This window comes from Condylura cristata, unplaced genomic scaffold, assembly GCF_000260355.1.
Source record: "Condylura cristata isolate star-nosed mole 26May11 unplaced genomic scaffold, ConCri1.0 scaffold00011, whole genome shotgun sequence".
Classification (NCBI taxonomy): Eukaryota; Metazoa; Chordata; class Mammalia; order Eulipotyphla; family Talpidae; genus Condylura; species Condylura cristata.
The window spans coordinates 54,353,555-54,373,666 of NW_004567112.1; the positions used below are offsets into that span (position 1 = coordinate 54,353,555).

At 36.2% G+C, this 20,112-nt stretch overlaps 1 protein-coding gene across 1 annotated transcript in view; it reads left to right on the forward strand.

The window, feature by feature from the left end:
* Nucleotides 1-1,023: 1,023 nt before the first annotated feature.
* The window catches only part of LOC101629295 (lipase member K), a 23,236-nt gene continuing 4,147 nt past the window's right edge, over nt 1,024-20,112 (forward strand). The window contains exons 1-8 of the mRNA XM_004680897.1: nt 1,024-1,128; nt 2,976-3,093; nt 3,823-4,021; nt 5,669-5,778; nt 6,678-6,814; nt 10,871-11,017; nt 13,089-13,160; nt 17,556-17,627. Of these exons, the coding sequence (XP_004680954.1) occupies nt 1,024-1,128; nt 2,976-3,093; nt 3,823-4,021; nt 5,669-5,778; nt 6,678-6,814; nt 10,871-11,017; nt 13,089-13,160; nt 17,556-17,627 (960 nt within the window). The remainder of the gene's footprint in view (nt 1,129-2,975; nt 3,094-3,822; nt 4,022-5,668; nt 5,779-6,677; nt 6,815-10,870; nt 11,018-13,088; nt 13,161-17,555; nt 17,628-20,112) is intronic.

The window sequence follows — 20,112 nt, forward strand, 5'->3', positions numbered from 1 at the left end:
ATAAACATAGTAGAAACGGAGACTTTTTGGAAAATACCTCTCAGTTATTTTTGTAAAATTGTTTGTTTATTTGTTGTCTGTTTTTAAGTTTAAAGAGTTTCACAGTACAATTGAGATATATTTGTTGTCCTTTCCCTCATAATTTTCACAATTTTTTATTTGAAAAATAACTTCTTTCTTATATAAAGAACTGAAATAGAAAATTAGAAAACAGAATATTCTTCAAAAATGAGAAAGCACCAAAAATATTTCATCGAAGTAGAATTAAACACTGATACTTAATTATTGGCTTCTCTTAGTTCATCACTGAGCTCAAAATATATGTGTAATTTACATTCTGTTTTTAGCTAATATAATATTGTAGAGATGTCACATACATAATATTTAGTAGCTGAATATTTACATTCCTCCTTGCCGATAATTATTTCGCCAAGCTCTTATTTTGAGAAATTTCACTAATTGCCAAAGGGAATAATTTTACAGTGATACTTACAGACATGTTATTTTCCTTTTGGAGAGACTCCTATAAATAGGATTGCTGAGTGAAAGGTATGAATATTTTTAAATTTGTAAGACATGCTAATAATTTATTTCAATCAAGGTTGTGACAATGCTCACACCCACAATCAGAAAAAAAAAAGATTTATCTCACAACTAGAGATATTAAATGTTCTTTAATTAAATATAGACCACTATATTTATTTTTATGCAAATTATACATTGCTTCCTTTTATCCAGTTATCTATTGGAGATTTAATTGATGCTGATAAATTTTCTTTCTTCTTTATTTCCTTCCTCCTTTCCTTCCTTTCTTCTTTTTCTTTTCTTACTAAAAAGTTATCATTTCATATTTTCCCTGGGGTGAATTTTAAATAATTAAGCATAGTCCTTGCTAAACACAACAGAGAAGCATGTTTCTGTTTCTTCCCAGTAGTGTTATAGAAAGATTACACTAAATTTCATGCTTAGAATTTCTTTGTGATAATAGACATATTAATATTTCCTTTCCCAAACAGACCTCAAATGTGGCAGCTTTTAGCAGTAACATGCTGGGTGTTCCTTCTTGGACCTATACATTGTACTCACAAGGAAAGAAGCAAGACAAATCCTGAAGCTAATATGAATATTGTAAGTCACTCAATAAAAGAAAACTTGGAGATAAGGAATCACTAATGCATCCTTAATTATATATAATTGGTTTACATGTCTAGTTCTCAGCAGTTCCCATGGTTTCTCACCATGTGTTTTCCCCGTTTTCCATGGCATTGCTGATCTATGATTTGAAAGACCTACCTATGTAGGGCATGGAATTGTCCTTCTCCTTGTGATCTGAGCTACTGTGTGACGTGGTTAACTGAAGAGAAGGCTCATGAGATCATAATGATCGATAGCGTGTCTTTGAGTTCTTCCTCAGGCTTTATTAGAGCAGTTTCTTTATTTGGCAAGCTGTATTAGTGTAAATTTTAGTTTAGTAGTCAGGGCTGGTTTTGGTTGCTTATAATATATTTTGCAACAATTCACTGCAGAAATGTGAAATAACAACAAAGACAAATGCCAAATGTCCTCAAAAACTTTTTCCAATGCATCATTGCATATTTCTCTATATGTTATATACCAATAATGTCTCAAGGCTATTTTTATTAGATCTTAAAGCAGAATGGAACTGTCAAAGTGTTTTAATGGTGTTACTTCTTGTTCTTCTGTCTACTACACTGTAAAACTCAAGTTCACCAAAATATATCCTCAAATCCAAAATTCCTGTTTCTCCCCACATTCACATAAAATCTCTTCCTTGCTGGTATGGGTGCTTTTTGGTTCTTGTAATAAAACTAATAAACATGTATACAGCACTTACTTTGTTCTAGGCATTGTTCCAGTTGCTTTATGTATAATCATCATAAGAAATCTGTGAAACTACTGTTTTTATCTTTATCTTACAGTTGAGGAAATGAAACAAAAAGTTAAGTAACTTGCCCAGAGTTGCATAACTGACAGAGGAAGAGCTGTTTGCCAGTCTGTCTCTAGAATCTGGGTTAATAAAAACTGCTTTATTTTTCACCATAACTCATACGCACCTTCTGTGTGCCTCGCACAGGCAAATGTATAATCTGGAGGCTAAAGTTGCTTTGACTAATTCTTTCTTATTCCTGGTGTACGATCTCAGATTATTAATCTCTCTGAAATTTCATTTTCTCAACTGTAAAATGAGTATAATTCTATCTCAAAGGCCTATAGTAGGATTAATAAAAAAGAGTGCATAAACCATCCTCTATGCAAAGGACAACCTCTTCTGTATCTGTGGAGCAGTATCTGCTGTTTACACCTCTAAATCCACTCTTTTCTTTTACAACTTTCTCTTGCCCAAGAAGTTAACCTAATAAAACTAAGTCAATGAATTCCAGAGACCTTGGTTTTCCGTTCAGTTCAGCTGATGGAAATCTTGATGGGGAGACCAAAGGAGGAGGAGAATGTGGTCCGATGCTTTCAGGCCCTGGCTCCCTGGTTCGCTCACAAGGTTACCGTAGGCAGGCTTTCGTGCTCTGTGAAATGTCACAGCTCTTCTCACTGTAACTTCTCAACTTGATTTTTTGATGCTGGATTTTGCTAACCGCTCCTCCTATCTCTTTTCAGGCATAAGGCTGGTAATAGCTCACTTGTTACTAGCCACAGGGCACTACGCAATCCCCTGTGGCTTCCTGCATGATTATACTTTTTTTTTTTTTTTTTTTTTTTTTTTTTGTCACAATGCTTTAAGAGTGAACTAGGGTGCAAAGCAGGAGGTATGGTCACCTCAACTTGCCTTGTCCATGCTTTGCCTGCATTCTCCTTTGAAAATCCTCTATTAGTTAACCTGATTTTCCTGCTCTATTATGACCCAGTGCATAGATGGTTGATTTCAAGTGCTATCCTGAAATGCATGTATCAAAGTCAAGTGATTACATCATGAAGTGTGTAATTTCCTTTCCTCTTTTCAGAGTCAGATTATTTCCTACTGGGGTTATCCTTATGAACAGTATGATGTTGTGACAACAGATGGTTATGTCCTTGGAATTTACAGGATTCCTCATGGAAGAGGGTGTTCAAGAAAAACAGGTAGGATTTATTATGAAGATGTCCTGCCTAAGTTGGTAAGTCCTGGATGTGCTGGGAGTAGCAGTAAAGTTTCAGATTTTGTTCTGTAATAGAGCCAAATAGAGGAGGTAAATATCACCTCTCTCTCTGTTACTTTTTTCATTTGCATAGCCCTTTGGAATTTAAAGCAATTTCCAGATATACTGCTTAATTTTGAGAAAAACAATTATGTAATCGCATGCATATGTAATCAGATGCTTCCTGAGACATAAAGTTTATAATATGAATAATAACCACAGAGCAAATACTTACAATGCTAGACAGTCTCATTTGTTTTAATTTTGATTTAATTCTTAAAGCTACAAAGCAACTTAGCATTTTTTATCCATCCCCATGACACAGATGTTAACTGAGGCACAAAGAGGTTAATACAAAGTAGGATAGATTTTGAACCAGAGAAACTGCTGATCCCAATACCTAGATAACAATTCAATGCATTACATATAATGTAATAATCCCAACATTAAATCAATTAATAAATTAACCCCCAATGTTAACTAATTAATAATTAATATAATAACCCCAATATTAAAAAGAGAGAAATGAAGCATAGAAAGGATATATGACCTAGATTAGGGCTAGATTTCATTTTTTAATCTGCATTTGATACTGAAGAGTGTTAGGAAAGAGAATATTCGTATAAGCACTGAGGAAGATCAGACATGAATTTTTGTCATCTGTGTCCTGCAGATCCAAAGCCTGTTGTGTACTTGCAGCATGGCTTGATGACCTCTTCCAGTTGCTGGATCTCCAACCTGCCCAACAACAGCTTGGCCTTCTTTCTGGCAGATGCTGGTTATGATGTGTGGATGGGAAACAGCCGGGGAAACACCTGGTCTAGAAAACACTTGAAATTTTCACCTAAGTCACTAGAATACTGGGCCTTTAGGTAAGGAGATACTAAGAATTAAGTGTATACTTTATTCATTATATGAAAAAATGCCCTTTGTTTTTTTATTTCCTTCTATCCAAGTACACACAATGGAATCTACAAGATGGAAGTAAAGTGTCTATCAAGGCTTCCTTTACAAGTTATGAAAAATGACTTTATTTTTCCTCTGATGTTAGTGTTAAAGACCACACTTATTGTGTGTATGTGCATGTAACTTATTTATGTGTTCACTGAAGTATAATTCTTAATAATAGTTGAGGATTCATATCCAGGGAGCAGTCCAACCCACAGATGCTACCCTGTGAGAACTGTTCCAGAAATCATGAAACAGTAAACAAATGCAAAAGTTAACATTAGAAAGTTTAATTTCAGAATTATCACTTTGTCTGTCTATATCTCACAAGAAATGTACATGGTAACCTTACCAAAGAGGAAAAATGAAACCGAGCAAGGTTCTGGTGGAAAATTCTGAGAACCATGTATGCATTCATGATAAGCCAAGAGTATACCTCAGCTGCCTCATAGATGATGCTCAAATAGTGTTTATCATTGAGTAGTTACAGACTCTGGCCTCAGGAGAATGCTAAACCCCATTTCTTGAGAAAGATCCTGTGGCAATAAAGACTGATCACAGAGACTAAAAGGGTTAAGCTACAGCACTGTGAACCTCTCTGCAGCCACTGCAGCATGAGTTTGATCCCTGGCTAGTGAGGTGGCCCACATGGCCCAGCAGACCTTTCCTGTCTTACCAGCTGCTTCCTTCAGCAGTGTGTTTCAGTTGATCTGTCTGTTATGCTCTTCATTCTACTTCCCATGAGTCCTATCACCACCTCCACCTCTGGTCTGCACCTCAGTTCTGTATTCATAAATAAATAAATCTTTAAAAAAAATAGAGCAGAATTGGTAGCAACAACCCTGGGGTGCTGTCAGCTCTAGCAGTTAGGCTGGCTTGATCACAGCAACAAAACCTCTGTGCTGTGTGGGACCGCACTTCGAAGGTCACAAAGGTCATTTGTAGGTCATGACCTCATTCCTGTCTTATTCCTGGAGTCATTGGCATTTCCTGCTTCCTAAATGTGGATGTGCTGTTGCACTATTGCAAATATAAGGATGTGGTAAGTGAGAGCTTTCTCAACTACTCATGTGAAAAGAAGCACCTGAGGTGATTGATAAACACACAGATTACCAGACTCTTCTCTGGAAGTTCTGAATCAGTCAGTCTGTCTGGGCTGAGGTCTGTAATCTGAATTCTTTGTTCTGATTTTTAAATAAGTGTTCCAGGTAATTTTACTTTTTAAAAGAATCTGGTGACGCTGCTATAGAATCAAGTGAACTATGAGCTAGTCTTAGGATAATCTTCTAAAGGGCATTGCAAGTCAGATTTTTCTAATTCCAGTTTCTTAATAGGAATGACATCTTCAAAAGTTTCACAGATGGATGTTATCATATTGACTCTGGTGTTATATTTAACAAAAATCAACTGCTTACATCTGCATTTAATACATTTAAAACTTTGGGGCCAAAGAAGGAATATTCTACTAGATAGATGAATGGATGGATAAACAGGTAGAGAGAGATAGGTTGGTAGATAATCCACACCTAACAATGAAATATTTTTTCCATGTCTGTTCTTTTTTTTGGCAGTCTGGATGAGATGGCTAAATACGACCTTCCAGCCACAATCAATTTTATCATAGAGAAAACTGGACAGGAGCAACTCTACTATGTGGGCCATTCCCAGGGCACCACAATTGGTGCGTTTGAGGCAGGTGTGACCTAAGAGTGTCAGGGGATCATCTTCCATGTTCATAAAAAGTGTCAGGATTCCTTCACTCTCAGCATCTAGCTTGGGCACTTGAGCTGAGAAACCATTTTTACTCTTCAGAAACCATTTTCTCATTGCTGAAGAGTAAATATAATGAAGATGACTATGGGTGTTAGAACCCCCAGGACTGAATTTGGGCTTTATACATAAGCCTTAGAAAGAGAGATGTATTTATTCATTTGTATATCCAACACACATTTGTAACACTCCTGGTTATTTGCTGGGGAGGCAGAGATAAATATGGCACATCTCTTTTTCTTTAAAAATCTCAGTCTAGAAAGAGATACAAGCAAGAAAAGCAGACAATTACAAAGCCTAATGATTATGTCACTATCAGGGTGACGTGTGATTATCCCAGGAATACTGGGATAGCCTAGAGTCATATTGGCCAAGAGACTCATCACCCCTCTTTGCTCTTGAGTCAGCCAGAGACCATATTGTCATCAACCAAATTGCCACGGGCCTCTTTTCTGTGTCTCAGTCCTAGGTTCCTGGTGTAAAGTAGTTACTATTCTCTGCATTTTACATACATTCTCTCATTAGAAAAACAAACATTTGAGGCCATTATCATTCATATTTTACAAATGGTTGAATTTACAATAGGAATTCTTTCAACTGATGATAATATCAGATAATTCTTTTAGCTGATGATAGATTACCAGATATCAGATAATTTACACCATTGTAAATTACTTAATTCTATCCTAGAAAAACTTAGAAAGTATGATCCTAAAAATAGTACTTTGATTTTTTTTAATGTACTGCTTGTACTGTAATCTAAAATGAATGATGACTATTTTTTCCTAAATCTGTCTTCTTCCATTTCAGCTTTCATAGCATTCTCTACAAATCCAGAGCTGGCTGAAAGAATTAAGCTATTTTTTGCATTAGCCCCAGTTGTTACAGTAAAATACTCTTATAGTCCTATGAGAAAATTAACCACTCTTTCCAGAAAAGTAATCAAGGTATGTGACTTCCCTGTTTTAAATCTATGGTAATTAAAACCAACTTTATTTTATTTGCCAACATTAAGAAAAAAAATTTTTTCACTGATTTCAAGAAAAGAGAATCTAAGACATGACATTTTACAAACTTCTAGTTTGTAAATGAGAACATTGTAGGTGGTTAAGCTATACATGTAAATTTACTGATGCTCTACAATTTCACCAACAGTATTATTTTACCCAACTCTTTTCTGTGTCTACAGCCTTTTCTCTTATATTAATCCTTAATCATAGATAAGTAAGAGGTCATTGGACTAATTTGTTTGTTTAATCTTAATCATAGATAATAAGAGCTCATTTGATTAATTGACTTGTTTAATCTAGAAGGTGAAATCTCTCTCTGTTGCCTCTACGTTTTTAGGGTCAGTACACTGCAGGAGTTGAAATCAGAATAGAGAGGCAGATGGCAAAGTTTTGAAGCCTAATTAGCTGGGTAAATTGGTCAAGACCTTTGATGTTTCGTATATGAATATACTTTAGAGTCAGCCTTGCACATTATAGATCTCTTACTAGATTGCAGCTATTGCTGTTATGATTTCTAAAGATTTTTTTCTCATCACTATCAAATTTTTTCACTTGCTTACACTTCACAGACTCTCTCTTAGTGTGTCAATTCCTCAACACCTAGGGAATATTCTAGGTCCCAAACTCTCTCTGGTAGCTAATGTGATCATTTACTCAGTTGAGATCAATTTATCTATATGGGTTGGTGTGTTTTCATGTTGATGTTAACATGGGCCTCTGTCATGGCTCACTGAATGTGATCATACTGTTAGATTCCAGTGAAAGTCTGTGAAGTGAAATAATTTTTATATAAGTTAGAGATTTTGGTTGGTGAGAGATAAACAAGATTAGCCTATGATGAGTCAATTCTATATTTATACAACCCAGAATGACAAATATCAGGGGAAATGTTCCAATTTCCCTCTTATTACTCAGACTTGTTAAACCATAGAGATTTCATTCCAAGCTAATTCCCCCAAAATTGGGTAAACAAAACTTTATTTCTTGCTAAATTATTTCATTCCCAGAAATTCAAATATTTTGAGATGTTGGGATCTTTCCATTCTTCTGAATTTGCACAGCTGTGCTTCGGTAATCAATGCTTTCATGTGACTGTGATGTAGTGAATTCAATTCAGTGGAAAGATATCTAGGAGCTACTATTGCAAAGTCATGATATCAGGAAACAGGTATGACAGTATAAAGATATTGTCAATCAATGGGTATCACTGAAAATTAGGGTACAAGTAAGAGTGGTGAGAGATTTCACCAAGGAGCCAAAGGGGGACAGCCAAAGGGGAACAATTACATCATGTTAATGAGTTTAAATTTTGTTCGCAGTAGGGGGAAGCCCTTTGTAAAGTTAAGCAGAGAAATGAATTGATCATGTTTGTCTTCTTTAGAAATATTGTCCCCAAAGAGTTTTAACTTCAATAGAAGAACTATTACCACATAGGATCCATTGATTCCAAATAGAAGCTCTAGCATCAATCTAATATTTCAGTGAAGAAATTGTTAAATAAATTCAGAGGAAAGTGCTTCTATCTGTTGTAATCACAGAAGACTTTTAGGATGAGACAGTATTTGAGTTAGGGTTTAAGGACAAGTCTCAATAGGCAGGCTGATGTGGGAAAGTTTTCTAAACTAAGAAGGAAACAGAAGCAGCATTGAAGTAGCAAAGCACAAGCCTTGGAAACCACATGTCAAGTCTTTTAGGGGACTTTAAATTTGTGAAGAGCAGTATGAGAAATAATATTGGAAATGCAGCAGTAGATTCTGAATGGACTTAAGATTCTAAATGGTAATGAACGACCATGGAAAAGTATTTGCACAGAGCAATGACACACATAAAATCTTTTTTTAGAAAGATTGTCCCGGGAACCAAATAGAAGTGGATGGGAATAAAGGATATCAAGAGCCGCAAAGATGAGGAGAGTGGGTGTGGGATTCTTACTACACTTCAGCTGATAGGTGCTAAGTTAGGTCAATGAGACATTAGGATGGCTGGGCCTTCTCTCCTGCTATCTAAATGTTCCCAGGATGTAATGTACAACATTTTATAATTAATAACACACACTTAAAATTTGCTGAGAATAGATCTTATATGCTCACCATAAAATACAGTTAATTCTGTGAGATGATGGATGTGCTGCTTGTCTTAAAATTCATAAAAATGTCATAGTTTATATTTATATCAAATTAGCAAATCAATAATCTTCATACAGTTTATATACATATAATTATAGTTGTCAATTATCTCTCAATAAAGTTATAAAAAAACAAACAAGTAAATAAAATTGTATAGAATTCTCCAGGTTATTTGGGAGAGTCATCAACTTAATATGTGTCTCAGCATCATACCTGGACTCTACTAGGTGCTCAATAAACATTACATACCATTAACTGATTTTATTTTAGAATCAAAGTCATGGCATTGGGTAGTTCCTACGTTCTGTTTACCAATTACTTATCCTTTCTCTCCTTCCCTTCCCTTTGCCCCAGTCTTTGTTTACTGCTCCTATTATTAAATTGAGGTGTGCACAATTATACAGGAAGAGCCACAATTTGGCAAGTAAATTAAATAATCAGTTGGTATCATCCAAGAGACCCAGTGATTGTGACAAATGAAGAAGAAGGGCGACAAGTTAGATAATGGCTGCAGTGGCTAATTATTGCTCTCTGGACTTACGGAAATATGACTTAAACTAGGTTAGCATGCTATAATCTCTGCAGTTTCTCTGTCTCTCTTCCCTCCCTTTTTCCTGCCTTCCGCCCTCTGCCATAAAGGGACAGTAAAGTTAAGGTATAGCATATTTTACTTTACTAATTCTTAGTAAATCAAATATTCCATCAAAAGACTATTATGTTTTTTTACTCATGCCCCAATAAATAACACACAGTAGGAATCTACTAGATTCAGTTTGCCAAAGATAATATAAGATACTGTAGTACATTAGTATAATAAAAAAATAAGTGATAGCTATTATTGTTTTTCAGTTGGAATTGTCAGTTAATAAAGAATTCCAGGAGAAATATATGACATATTTTTTATAAATGTAGTAAACCTTTATATTTTGATAATCAAAAAAACATTTTTTTTTAAGCCTCCCTAGTGGCCTAGGGGTTAAGTCTTAGTGTTATCACTGCTATGGCCAGAGTTTGATCCCTGGCCAAGGAGCTAGCCCACGTGGCACAGCAGACCTCTCCTGTCTCTCGTGCTGCTCCCCTCAGCAGTGTATTTCAGTAGATCCTCCTGTTATGCTCCTCACTCTGCTTCCGGCGAATCCTCTCACTCTCTCTGTACCTCTGGTCTGCACCCCAGTTCTTCTATGCAAACAAACAAACAAACAAACAAACCATGAAACATTTTCTAGCTTCATATCTTAATTTACTATCCTCTGATTATAAAAGGAGTCATTGTGAAACAAAGCAACATTATAGAGGGCTTAGATACTAATTTATGTCATAATTTAAATGGATTCCTAAAGTTCAAAAAGATAAGTTGAAATCACAACATTGTTGGAAATTCTACTACTAAAGTTTAATTTTTTTGTAGGAAGCATTTGCCTCTAGAAAGAGCTTATTAAAAGATTTTGGAACGAATGACCTCTCATGTCTGTATCAGTCAATAGTTACAATAAGAGTCATTGATTTTAGAATGTTTGATTGGTTCAAGGAACCATACTAGGGGCATTTTAAACATGACCTGTTATCTTTATAGCAGTCCTTTCTAGTGGATAGACTCCAGAATGAGATTCCAAAGTCTTATCAGTTTCCTCTGGGAACAAGTTTTTCAGGGGGCATCCAAAAACAACCCAAATTGAGAATCTTGGGAATTGCATCAAGAAGTAAGTTGGGAGAACTATAAAGATGAAATGTAACTGGTTTCTTGGTTTCACTGAGAACTTGTGCTGAGCAGATATCACTTCCGTTCCAGTATATTTGAAATAATTTGTTCTTGATTCTTGACATCCCCATATATGAAATTTGATGATATCTTAAATTGATATTGCAGGGATTATTTGGTGACAAGATGTTCAGACCTCATACATTTTTTGACCAATTCTTTGCTACCAAGTTCTGCAGCAAGAAGCTATTTCATCACATGTGCAGCAACTTCCTATTTAATGTGGGTGGATATGATGCAAACAACTTAAACATGGTAGGTGTAAGAGTTAGGTGGAGGAAAACACTTGTTTGTTAAAAGAGGAATGAGAATTCATTCTAGATTACACAGAAGCCACATTTCAGGGTCTTCTTTTGACTTCTGGACTATGATTGACATGGTCATGGCCTCCAACCAGAACAGTCTACCTCCTTTATTAGGAAGAGTTGAGAAGATTTTGTGGATGAACATTCCCACTAATGCTTGCTGTTATTCAAATTACCACACCGGGGGGGGTAAAAAATCCTTCATTTAGATGAATCATATGGTTTTGAAAATTATCTTGAGCCCTATCTCAGATGTCCTAGAACAGAATTTAAGATAGTGAGCCCAGACATTTATTCTTTTTATTTTGTTTTTACCAATTTTCCACTTTGATGGTAATTTGAAAGTAGTCATTTGGGGAGTTACTTATTTCTTTAATCCAAAGTTATAAATGGATGGTTCTTCAATGACAGTTATAGAGTCACTGTTCAAGGGGTACTGAGTGTTGGGGTACTTTCCAAATTAATTGAGATCCCTTCATTCCTGGGCAACCACTGTTTTGAAGGGTGAAAGGGACAAAACCAAAAAGCAACTCTTTAATACTCTTTAATATTCTCTCCTAGAGAGCAGATACATTTGAAACGATACAGATCTCATATGGTCTCCATTTAACTGGGAGACTTCTACCCAGAACCTCCTCTCCCTGTCAGGGGAAAGCACTGATTAACAGTCCCCTTGCTTTTCTGCAAGATTTATGAAAAGATTTTTTATGTAAAGCATGCCTTAGTTAATGTCTTTATATGTTCTTTTTTCACTTTCTCAGTTAACTAGAGAAACTATGTTTGCTTGTCACTTACATAGAAACATACCATGACAATCGAGGCATACCATAAAAGCAGGGCTAAGTAAAAAAATCATTAAAAAACAAATAGAAATCATCTCCAAATCATCCTCTTGCCACGGCTTAAGAGTTGGCTAAATACAAACTTCACAAGTGACATCTCTGACTAGTTACTGGGGGCCCTCATGGTACGGCTATATAGTCAGATTGCTTTCTTCCAATGTTGAGCACAATGACATTTATGGTGCCTAATGGACCCTCCCTGGTGGTGCAGCGGCTTAAAACATAACACTATAAAGCTATCGCAGCCACTGCAGCAGGAGTTCGATCCCTGCCCAGGGAGGTGACCCACATGGTGTGTCAGACTTCTCCTGATCCGACCACTGCTCCCCTCAGCAGTCTATTTCAGCACATTTGCCTGTTCTGTTCCCCACTCTGTCGCTGGTAAATCCATCATCTCCCATATCTTTGGCTTGTTCCCCAGTTCTGTATGTCTAAATAAATAAAATTTTTTAAACATGCTTCTTTTAGTGGTGCATAGCCAGGTATGCATAAATAACATTGTTGGAAATTTGAAAACATATATATGTCCAGCACGCACCCTAGAGATTTTCATATAGATTCATAGGTTTGGGTAGCACCTAAGTAGCTGAATTTCTTTAAAGCACACTTTTGATGCTCACTTCATGGAACCATCATTCCTGTGACTCTATTTTTTGAAAAATAGAATACAATTGAAAATATGAAAGTATCAAATTTTTACTTTCAGAAAAAATCTGAATGTTAAGAGAGGTTGAAATGTTAGATGGATGATATCCCATAGGCTTTCAAAGAACCTGGTAGAATATTTATGTCATTAAGTTAGAAAAAGAAGGAACCAGATCTTTTCTCCATGTCTTACGATCAACAGTTTCTCAGAATGTCTTTGGGGAATGAGCACAAAGTGAAGGAGTAGTTACTGGGACTTCTATCCCTTGATTTCCTATGTTCCTGGATCTCCCTGTGGTAATACTGTAAAGAAAATTTGCTTTACAGTCTGTCTTTAACCGAGGGTTTTAGCCAAGACAGAATAATAGAGCTAGGGAGAGGGAGATTCTTAAAGATGGGTTTCTTTGGCTGATTTTTGATATGCTGCTGATCTGTCTTCATGTGCTTATTCTTTAAAAATCAACTTTACTTGTGGTATAATGGTGTGATTATCTGATTTGCCTCCAGATGAAAAGTAATAATTTTACTTTACAGAGTCGCTTGGATGTTTATTGGGCACACAGCAGTGCAGGAACATCTGTTCAAAATATGTTGCACTGGGCCCAGGTATGTGCCTCCATATGTCACACACACACACACTCTCTCTCTCTCTCTCTCTCTCTCTCTGTTGGATCCTGATGAGAACCCTCAGAGAGTTCACTATAGGATTTTTCAGGCACTCACTACTGTTGGGCTGATGTTTCTGAAATTGATACTAACTCATTTTGATTTCATTTATTTCATTTATTTATATATTGTTATATATACTAGGGTTTGGATCTGATTCCCAAATAAGCTGACATAGGAAATCAAGGGATAAAAATCCCAAATAAGTTGCCTGGTCTAGGGAATACTTGTATTTTCTCTTTTGAGAAATCAGCATTTCTTACAAAACTTTACATAATATGATACAAGTCATTTCAGAAAGTTCTGTGTATCCCCGATTAAAACATAAGACATTTCAGATTGGAAAAGGTATATTATTTCAAAAGCTTTTGTTGTTTTGTTTTACTATACAACTAAATATTTGAAAAATTGAGAAATAAAGTTTGACTGGTGTAGCTTTCTGAGTCTTTTGTGTGTGTGTATGTGTGTGAGTGCAAGAGAGTTTTAATATATCTGAGATCCTCAGTTTTCATTTAACTTAAGACTCTCAATACATTTGTTCCATATTTTATTTAATTTGTTTAAGATTTATTTATTTATGCAATGCATACAAGAGCTGGGGTGCAGGCCAGACGTGGTAGAGGTGAGAGGAGCCACAAGACAGAGTGGGGAGTAGAATAGGGAGATCTACAAAGTACACTGCTGAGGGGAGCAGCAGGCAAGACAGGAGGTCTGCAGCACTGTGTGAGTCAGCTCCCAGACCAGGAATCGAACTAATGCTGCAGTGACTGCAGATAGCTTCATAGTGCTGTAACTTAACTTCTTGCACCACCACGGAGGTCCTGTTCCATTATTCAAAGCTGAGAATCAATGCTTTAAAAAGACAAGACAAACTAAAACAAACAAAAATATTTTAAAATGCCAATAAACACTTATATATCAATCATCACCTTAAACATAAGTAGCCCGAACTCACCAGCCAAAAATGCAGAATGGCTGAATGGACTTAAAAACAAAGCACAACCTTTGGTTGTTCGTAAGACACTCCCCTAACCAACAAAAACAGAAATAGACCTAGAATTAAATACTGGAAGGTAATTTTACAAGCAAGTTGCAACCAAAAATAATCAGAAACTGCTATACTTATATTTGATAACATGTCCTCAATTAGGAAAGGTAATAAAATATAAAGAACGATACTGTGTTGTGTTTAAGGGTCTAACACAACAAGAGAAATAATACTTATAAGTATAAATATCATACCTAAATCAACTTGAAAATGAGAAGATTCTTTGAAACAAGATTCAAAGTTAATAGAAGGAAAAAAATAATTTAAAACATGAGTGGAAATAAATCTAGTAGGATCAAAAAGGCTAATCAAAAAATATCAATGAAATTAACAACTGGTTCTTTAAGAAGTAAACAAAATAGATAAATCCCTAGATAGGTTAACTGAAAGAGAACAAAAAAGAGAATTAATGTTAATAAACAGGATCACAAATAAAAAAGAAGTCAGGATAGATAATGCAGAAAAACAAAAAATTATAAGAGATTACTAGAAACAACTGTAAAAAAGTATTCTTTAAAAATGAATTTCTAGAGACCTCCCTGTGGCTCAGGGGGTTTAGCGTCAGCACTATGCAGCTATCTGTAGACACTGGCGACAGAAGTGAACCACAGGGCATATTAGGCCTCTCCTGACCCATTCACTGCTCCCCTCAACAGTGTACTTCCATCAACCTGCCAGTTCTGCTCCCCACTTTGTCTCTGGTGAATCCTTTCATGCCCCCACACACAGCTCTGGCCTATATAGTTCTTGTATATACAAATAAATACATATTTTTTTTTTAAAAAAAAGAACTTTTAAAAAAGTCATTCAAAAAAGAAGTCAATAGAAACTACAGGGAAAAATATTAAAAAGTCATAAAAGATGATTTGAATGACTGGAGATAAATTTCATATCCCTGAATGGAAGGACTGTACATTGTAAAGTAGTCAGTTCTTCCCAAATTATCCTAAAGGAAAATAGGAGATTTAAGCTATGCTAGCAAATGGTAGAAAATCTTAATGGTAGAAAATCTTAAGATTCAAAAAATTAGAGCTTTTTCATGCAGGGAAGCAGGGGTTACATGAAAAATCTGGCGAATATACAGGGTTTAAGAAAGACAGGATGGGCCACTCAAAAGAGATGAATTATTATCTCCCAAGGCAAGACCCTGCCTGCAGACAGTTCATCTGCTTTAAAGTAGCCAGTATTTAACACAATGTTTAGTTAGCAATTCAAGAAAATGTTATAGATAACTTGCCTCAGATAGCTTGAAGATTTCTGAAATTCTTTGAAGTGCTCCCTCCACAGGAAATGCCATCTTCAATTTTCCAGAGGATTGTCTGGGACACAGTGCCTCCTACTGGTGAGGAGACAGGTAGACCCGCAGAGGGACATAAACTTCAGCATAACGCAACTTCATTTTCACATCCCATGTGTACTTACTTGCTATTCATAAATCCAATTTCTTTCAGTCTCACTGAATTCTCATAATAATCTTTCAGTGGAGGCATTCCTAGCTTCATATTCCAACTGTGAGGGTCAGTCCCTTATAGTGCTCACAAATGGCTGCTTTTAAGAACTCTTCAGTATTTTTTTTTTAAAGATTTATTTATTCATACAGAACTGGGGTACAGGCCAGAGATGCGGAGAGTGAGAGGATTCACCAGGGACAGAGTGGGGAGCAGAACAGGTAGATAGACGAAGTACACTGCTGAGGAGAGCAGCGGGCGGGTGAGGAGAGGTCTGCCGCGCCACGTGGAGCGCCTCCGGGGCAGACAGGAATCGAACTCATGCGGAAGGGGCTTTAGCTTCTCAGTGCTGTGCTTTAACCCGCTGCACCATCAGGGAGGGCCCAGAACTCTTCAGTTTTAACAGAAAATTGTCTTCAGAGTAGAAATAGATGGAGTAGAAATAAATAAATAATTTATTCCTAAATTACATAGATCTTATTTAATGCTCGCATTCCTATGAGAAGAATGATATTGTCATTCCTTTTTTCCAGGTAAGAAAACAATTTAGAGAAAGCTCTTGCGCTGAATCATGAAATCAAAATGCATTAAGTGGGTCTTAGCACTATCAAGCTACTTCCAGTCACTGCAGCATGAGTTCAGTCCTCAGCCAGGGAGCTGACCCACATGGTGCAGCAGACATCTCCTATCTCACCAGCTGCTCCGTCCAGCAGTGTATTTCAGTAAATTCTCCTGTTTCTGCTCCCCTCCCCACTATGTCTTTGGTGAATCCTCTCAATCCCTGTACCTCTGGTTTAGACCCCAGTTCTTGTATGCATAAATAAATTAAAATAAATCTTAAAAAAAAAAACACCAAAAAACCCAAAACCAAAATGCATTAAGCCTAGATTTAGGCAAGGTCTACTTGATGCTTAAAACCAAGAGCTTGACTAGCACCTTCTATTGAGAAAAAGCCTACTGAATTTCAGTAGCACCACATTGCTGCCTCTGTCCAGATAAATTAGTTGGAATTAACTGAAACTAAAAATCAGTATTAAGATCCTAAGAGTGAAAAAATATCTGAGAATCAAATCTTTTTGGAGAGTAGAAAGTGCTTGAGGTAAAATGTGAAAATTATTTGCTTTCATTCTACATGGTGGCAAAGAGCAGGAAAATAGATCCCGAGGTATATGAGTGGTTTTATTCTAATATCTGAAGTCCCACAACTAAAATGCAAAAATGGCCCTGTATAGTGTCTCTGCCCTCGGCCTGTGGACTTACATCACAGTAGACTGCTTTGTCCTGCCGGTACGTACCACACCTCAGCAGAAAGCCCCAGGCCTCTGAGAGTGACTTTCAAGAGTAACAAAAATGTTTAAGAGGAGGAGCTACAGTGGAATATTTTAGATTAACTGAAAAAAAGAATATGTATAAAATTACTTGATAATAACAGCAACATTTTTAATATGCATAATATGAAACTGGTTTCTTAAAAAAAAAAAAAGATTTATCAAAATTTCTGAAGCCAAGATAATGAAGAATCATTCAATTCATTGCCCTTTAAGAAATTTCTCTGACAGTAAAGATTGAAGATTTTCACTGGGAAATCAAAGGGAAATATAAAAATATATGTAATTACAGGGAAATATATAAAATATATTTATATAAAATATATAAATCAGTTCCCTGAATTAGTATCAAATTTTATCATTTTAATTATTTGGCTTATTAATTTTTATTGAATTTTAGCTCAAGTGCTATCCAGTGGGACATGTCAATTCTCTGAATTTCTCATTTGCTGACTTTAAATGTACACTGTTTTATCATTTTCATGTGCTTATTATTTGTATTTTATTATAGGCTGTTAACTCTGGTCAGTTCCAAGCTTTTGATTGGGGAAATCCTGATCAGAACATGAAGCACTTCCACCAGGTACTATAATAACAAGCAGCAGCATATTGCAAATGAACTGATAAAAATAATATCCATTCATGAAGCAGCTTCAGGCCCCACTCACTATGCTAGATATTTATATTCATCAGATGCTATTCCAAGGAGTTCTTAACATTTGTCAGAGCATTATTTCTAGTCTTCACGATGTACTTGCAAGGATAATGTTATCCACATTTTTAAAGAAGCTCAGACAGGTTAGAGAAATTGTCAAAATTACTGAACTTGTAAAGAGCCACACCTGGGTGCTGGGTGTGGTGTGTAACATGCATCCAAAGAGGTGTGATTGTACATCTCTGAATCATAGAGTGTTGTAAATCAATGTTACCTCAATATGTTACCTCAATAACAACAAATAAAATTTAAAAAGAAGTGCAATACTGCCTATGGGTTCCTGGATCTAAAGTCCATTCTTCTACTACACTTATATATATTTTTTTAAAGATTTATTTATTTGTGCATACAGAACTGGGGTACAGGCCGGAGGCTCAGAGGCGGCGAGAGGCTTCACCAGAGACAGAGTGGGGAACAGAACAGGCAGCAGAACAGGCAGATCGACGAAGTACACTGCTGAGGGGAGCAGCGGGCTGGTCAGGAGAGGTCTGCTGCGCCATGTGGTCACCTCCGGGGCAGGCGGGAATTGAACTCATGCGGAAGCGGCTTTAGATTCTCAGTGCAGTGCCTTAACCCGCTGCGCCACCAGGGAGGGCCATACTACACTTATATTTTTCTCAAAAAATAGAAGCTCTTAACAGTTGACTAAGACTGTGTTAAAGAGACAAAGACACACTATCTTTCTTCCAAGGCGTATTCCGTCATCTCTTATCCATGTTTCACAGAATGAACTAACACTACCCAAATATTTCTTTGAGATGCTATTTACTTCTCATAAAAGAACAACAGGGACCTCCCTGCTCCCTGGTGGCACTGGAGTTAAATTTCAGCACTATCACACTCTGACCACTGAGGCCTAAGTTAGATCCCCAGCCAGGGAGGTGGTCCACATGGCACAGCAGACCTCTCCTGTTTCACCCACTGCTCCCCTCAGCAGTGTATTTCAGTCCATATGTCTGTTCTGCTCCCGCTGTCTCTGGTGAATCCTCTCATCCCACACATTCCTGTGTCTTTGGCCTATCACCCAGCTCTCTATGCAGAAATAAATAAATAAATCTATACAAAAAGGAACAACATATGGATCATCAAAGACATACCAGGTAGAAATATCACTTTTAGGTAGAAGCAGTGTTAATTGCCAGATAATGGTGTCTCAAGATATTTCTTGACATTATCTATAAAAGGCTTTGGAGAATATAGTAAAGGCAGATATGTGTTATTGTTGATCTAAGTATAGAAAAAAATTCAGTAACAATTTTGACTTCAAAATAATCAAATAGTCATCAAAAATACATGGAGTTTTCAAGTCAGGTGGAAATTTAGAAATTTAAAAAAAATTATTGAGTGCTATCATAACTACAATAATGGAACTACAAAGCTTCAACTTGTATGAAAAAAATCTGATTTTTCTCCTAACCTGTTATAGTTTTAAGAGTGTGTGGGTGTCCCTACACACAAAGACATGCACTATGTCAAAATACTATGTCAAAATAGTATTTTGTCCTGACCTACCAAAAGTATATAGCTGCTTTAGGAAAAGCTTTTGAAGTGAGAAATTTTCCTGCAAGACTCAGATACCTGCTTAGCTGAGAATAGAGCCACAGTATAAATTTTATCAAGATGCTTGCAGATTCTATCAAATTCATAATTATTCAAGGTCAATTATGAATCTTTTACTTGGGACTTTGGGAGAAAACCCAAAACAGTTTGAACAATAAAAATGCTTTAAAAACAATAAGTTTAGTCCCAAGTATAAGTAATAAGACCATAAATAAGACAGATGAAATTACCAATGTAATCATCAATCCTTTATTATAAAGAACAAAATAATTCTTAGCCAAAATCCACTATACTACTTGGGTTTTGATCTTGATATTCATTTTTGCCTGTGTCTTCTAAGCTTGCCCATTTATTCTTAGGAGGGAACTAAATCATTGCAGTAAAGGCATTCTACTTCCAGACCCTCAGGGGCACTTTTGGTCTTAAAGTTTACTAATATTTGTTGCTAACTCTTGTGTTGCTGTTCTATTATTCATCTCTCTCCATCTTTGCACTAAATATGTGTGTTCTACATTATTGTCATATTGTGGCTTATAGGAAATAAATAATTTAGTAATATATATTTGGTCTTTAGCCACAATTCCTGGCTCAGAGCTCCTCAAATCCTTTGGAATTTCATAAGTATTTAGAGTGATAAAAAGTGTCTCTTGTTATGTTAATGAGATCATTTTTGTGGAAGCACTTGAGAATGGGTTGGTTGACAGGACAATAGACTGTAATATTAGAAGGTTGCAACTTCCAGACCCATTCCCCTGAGTCCTTGCCAGAGACAGTGGCAGCAATTATCTTGATT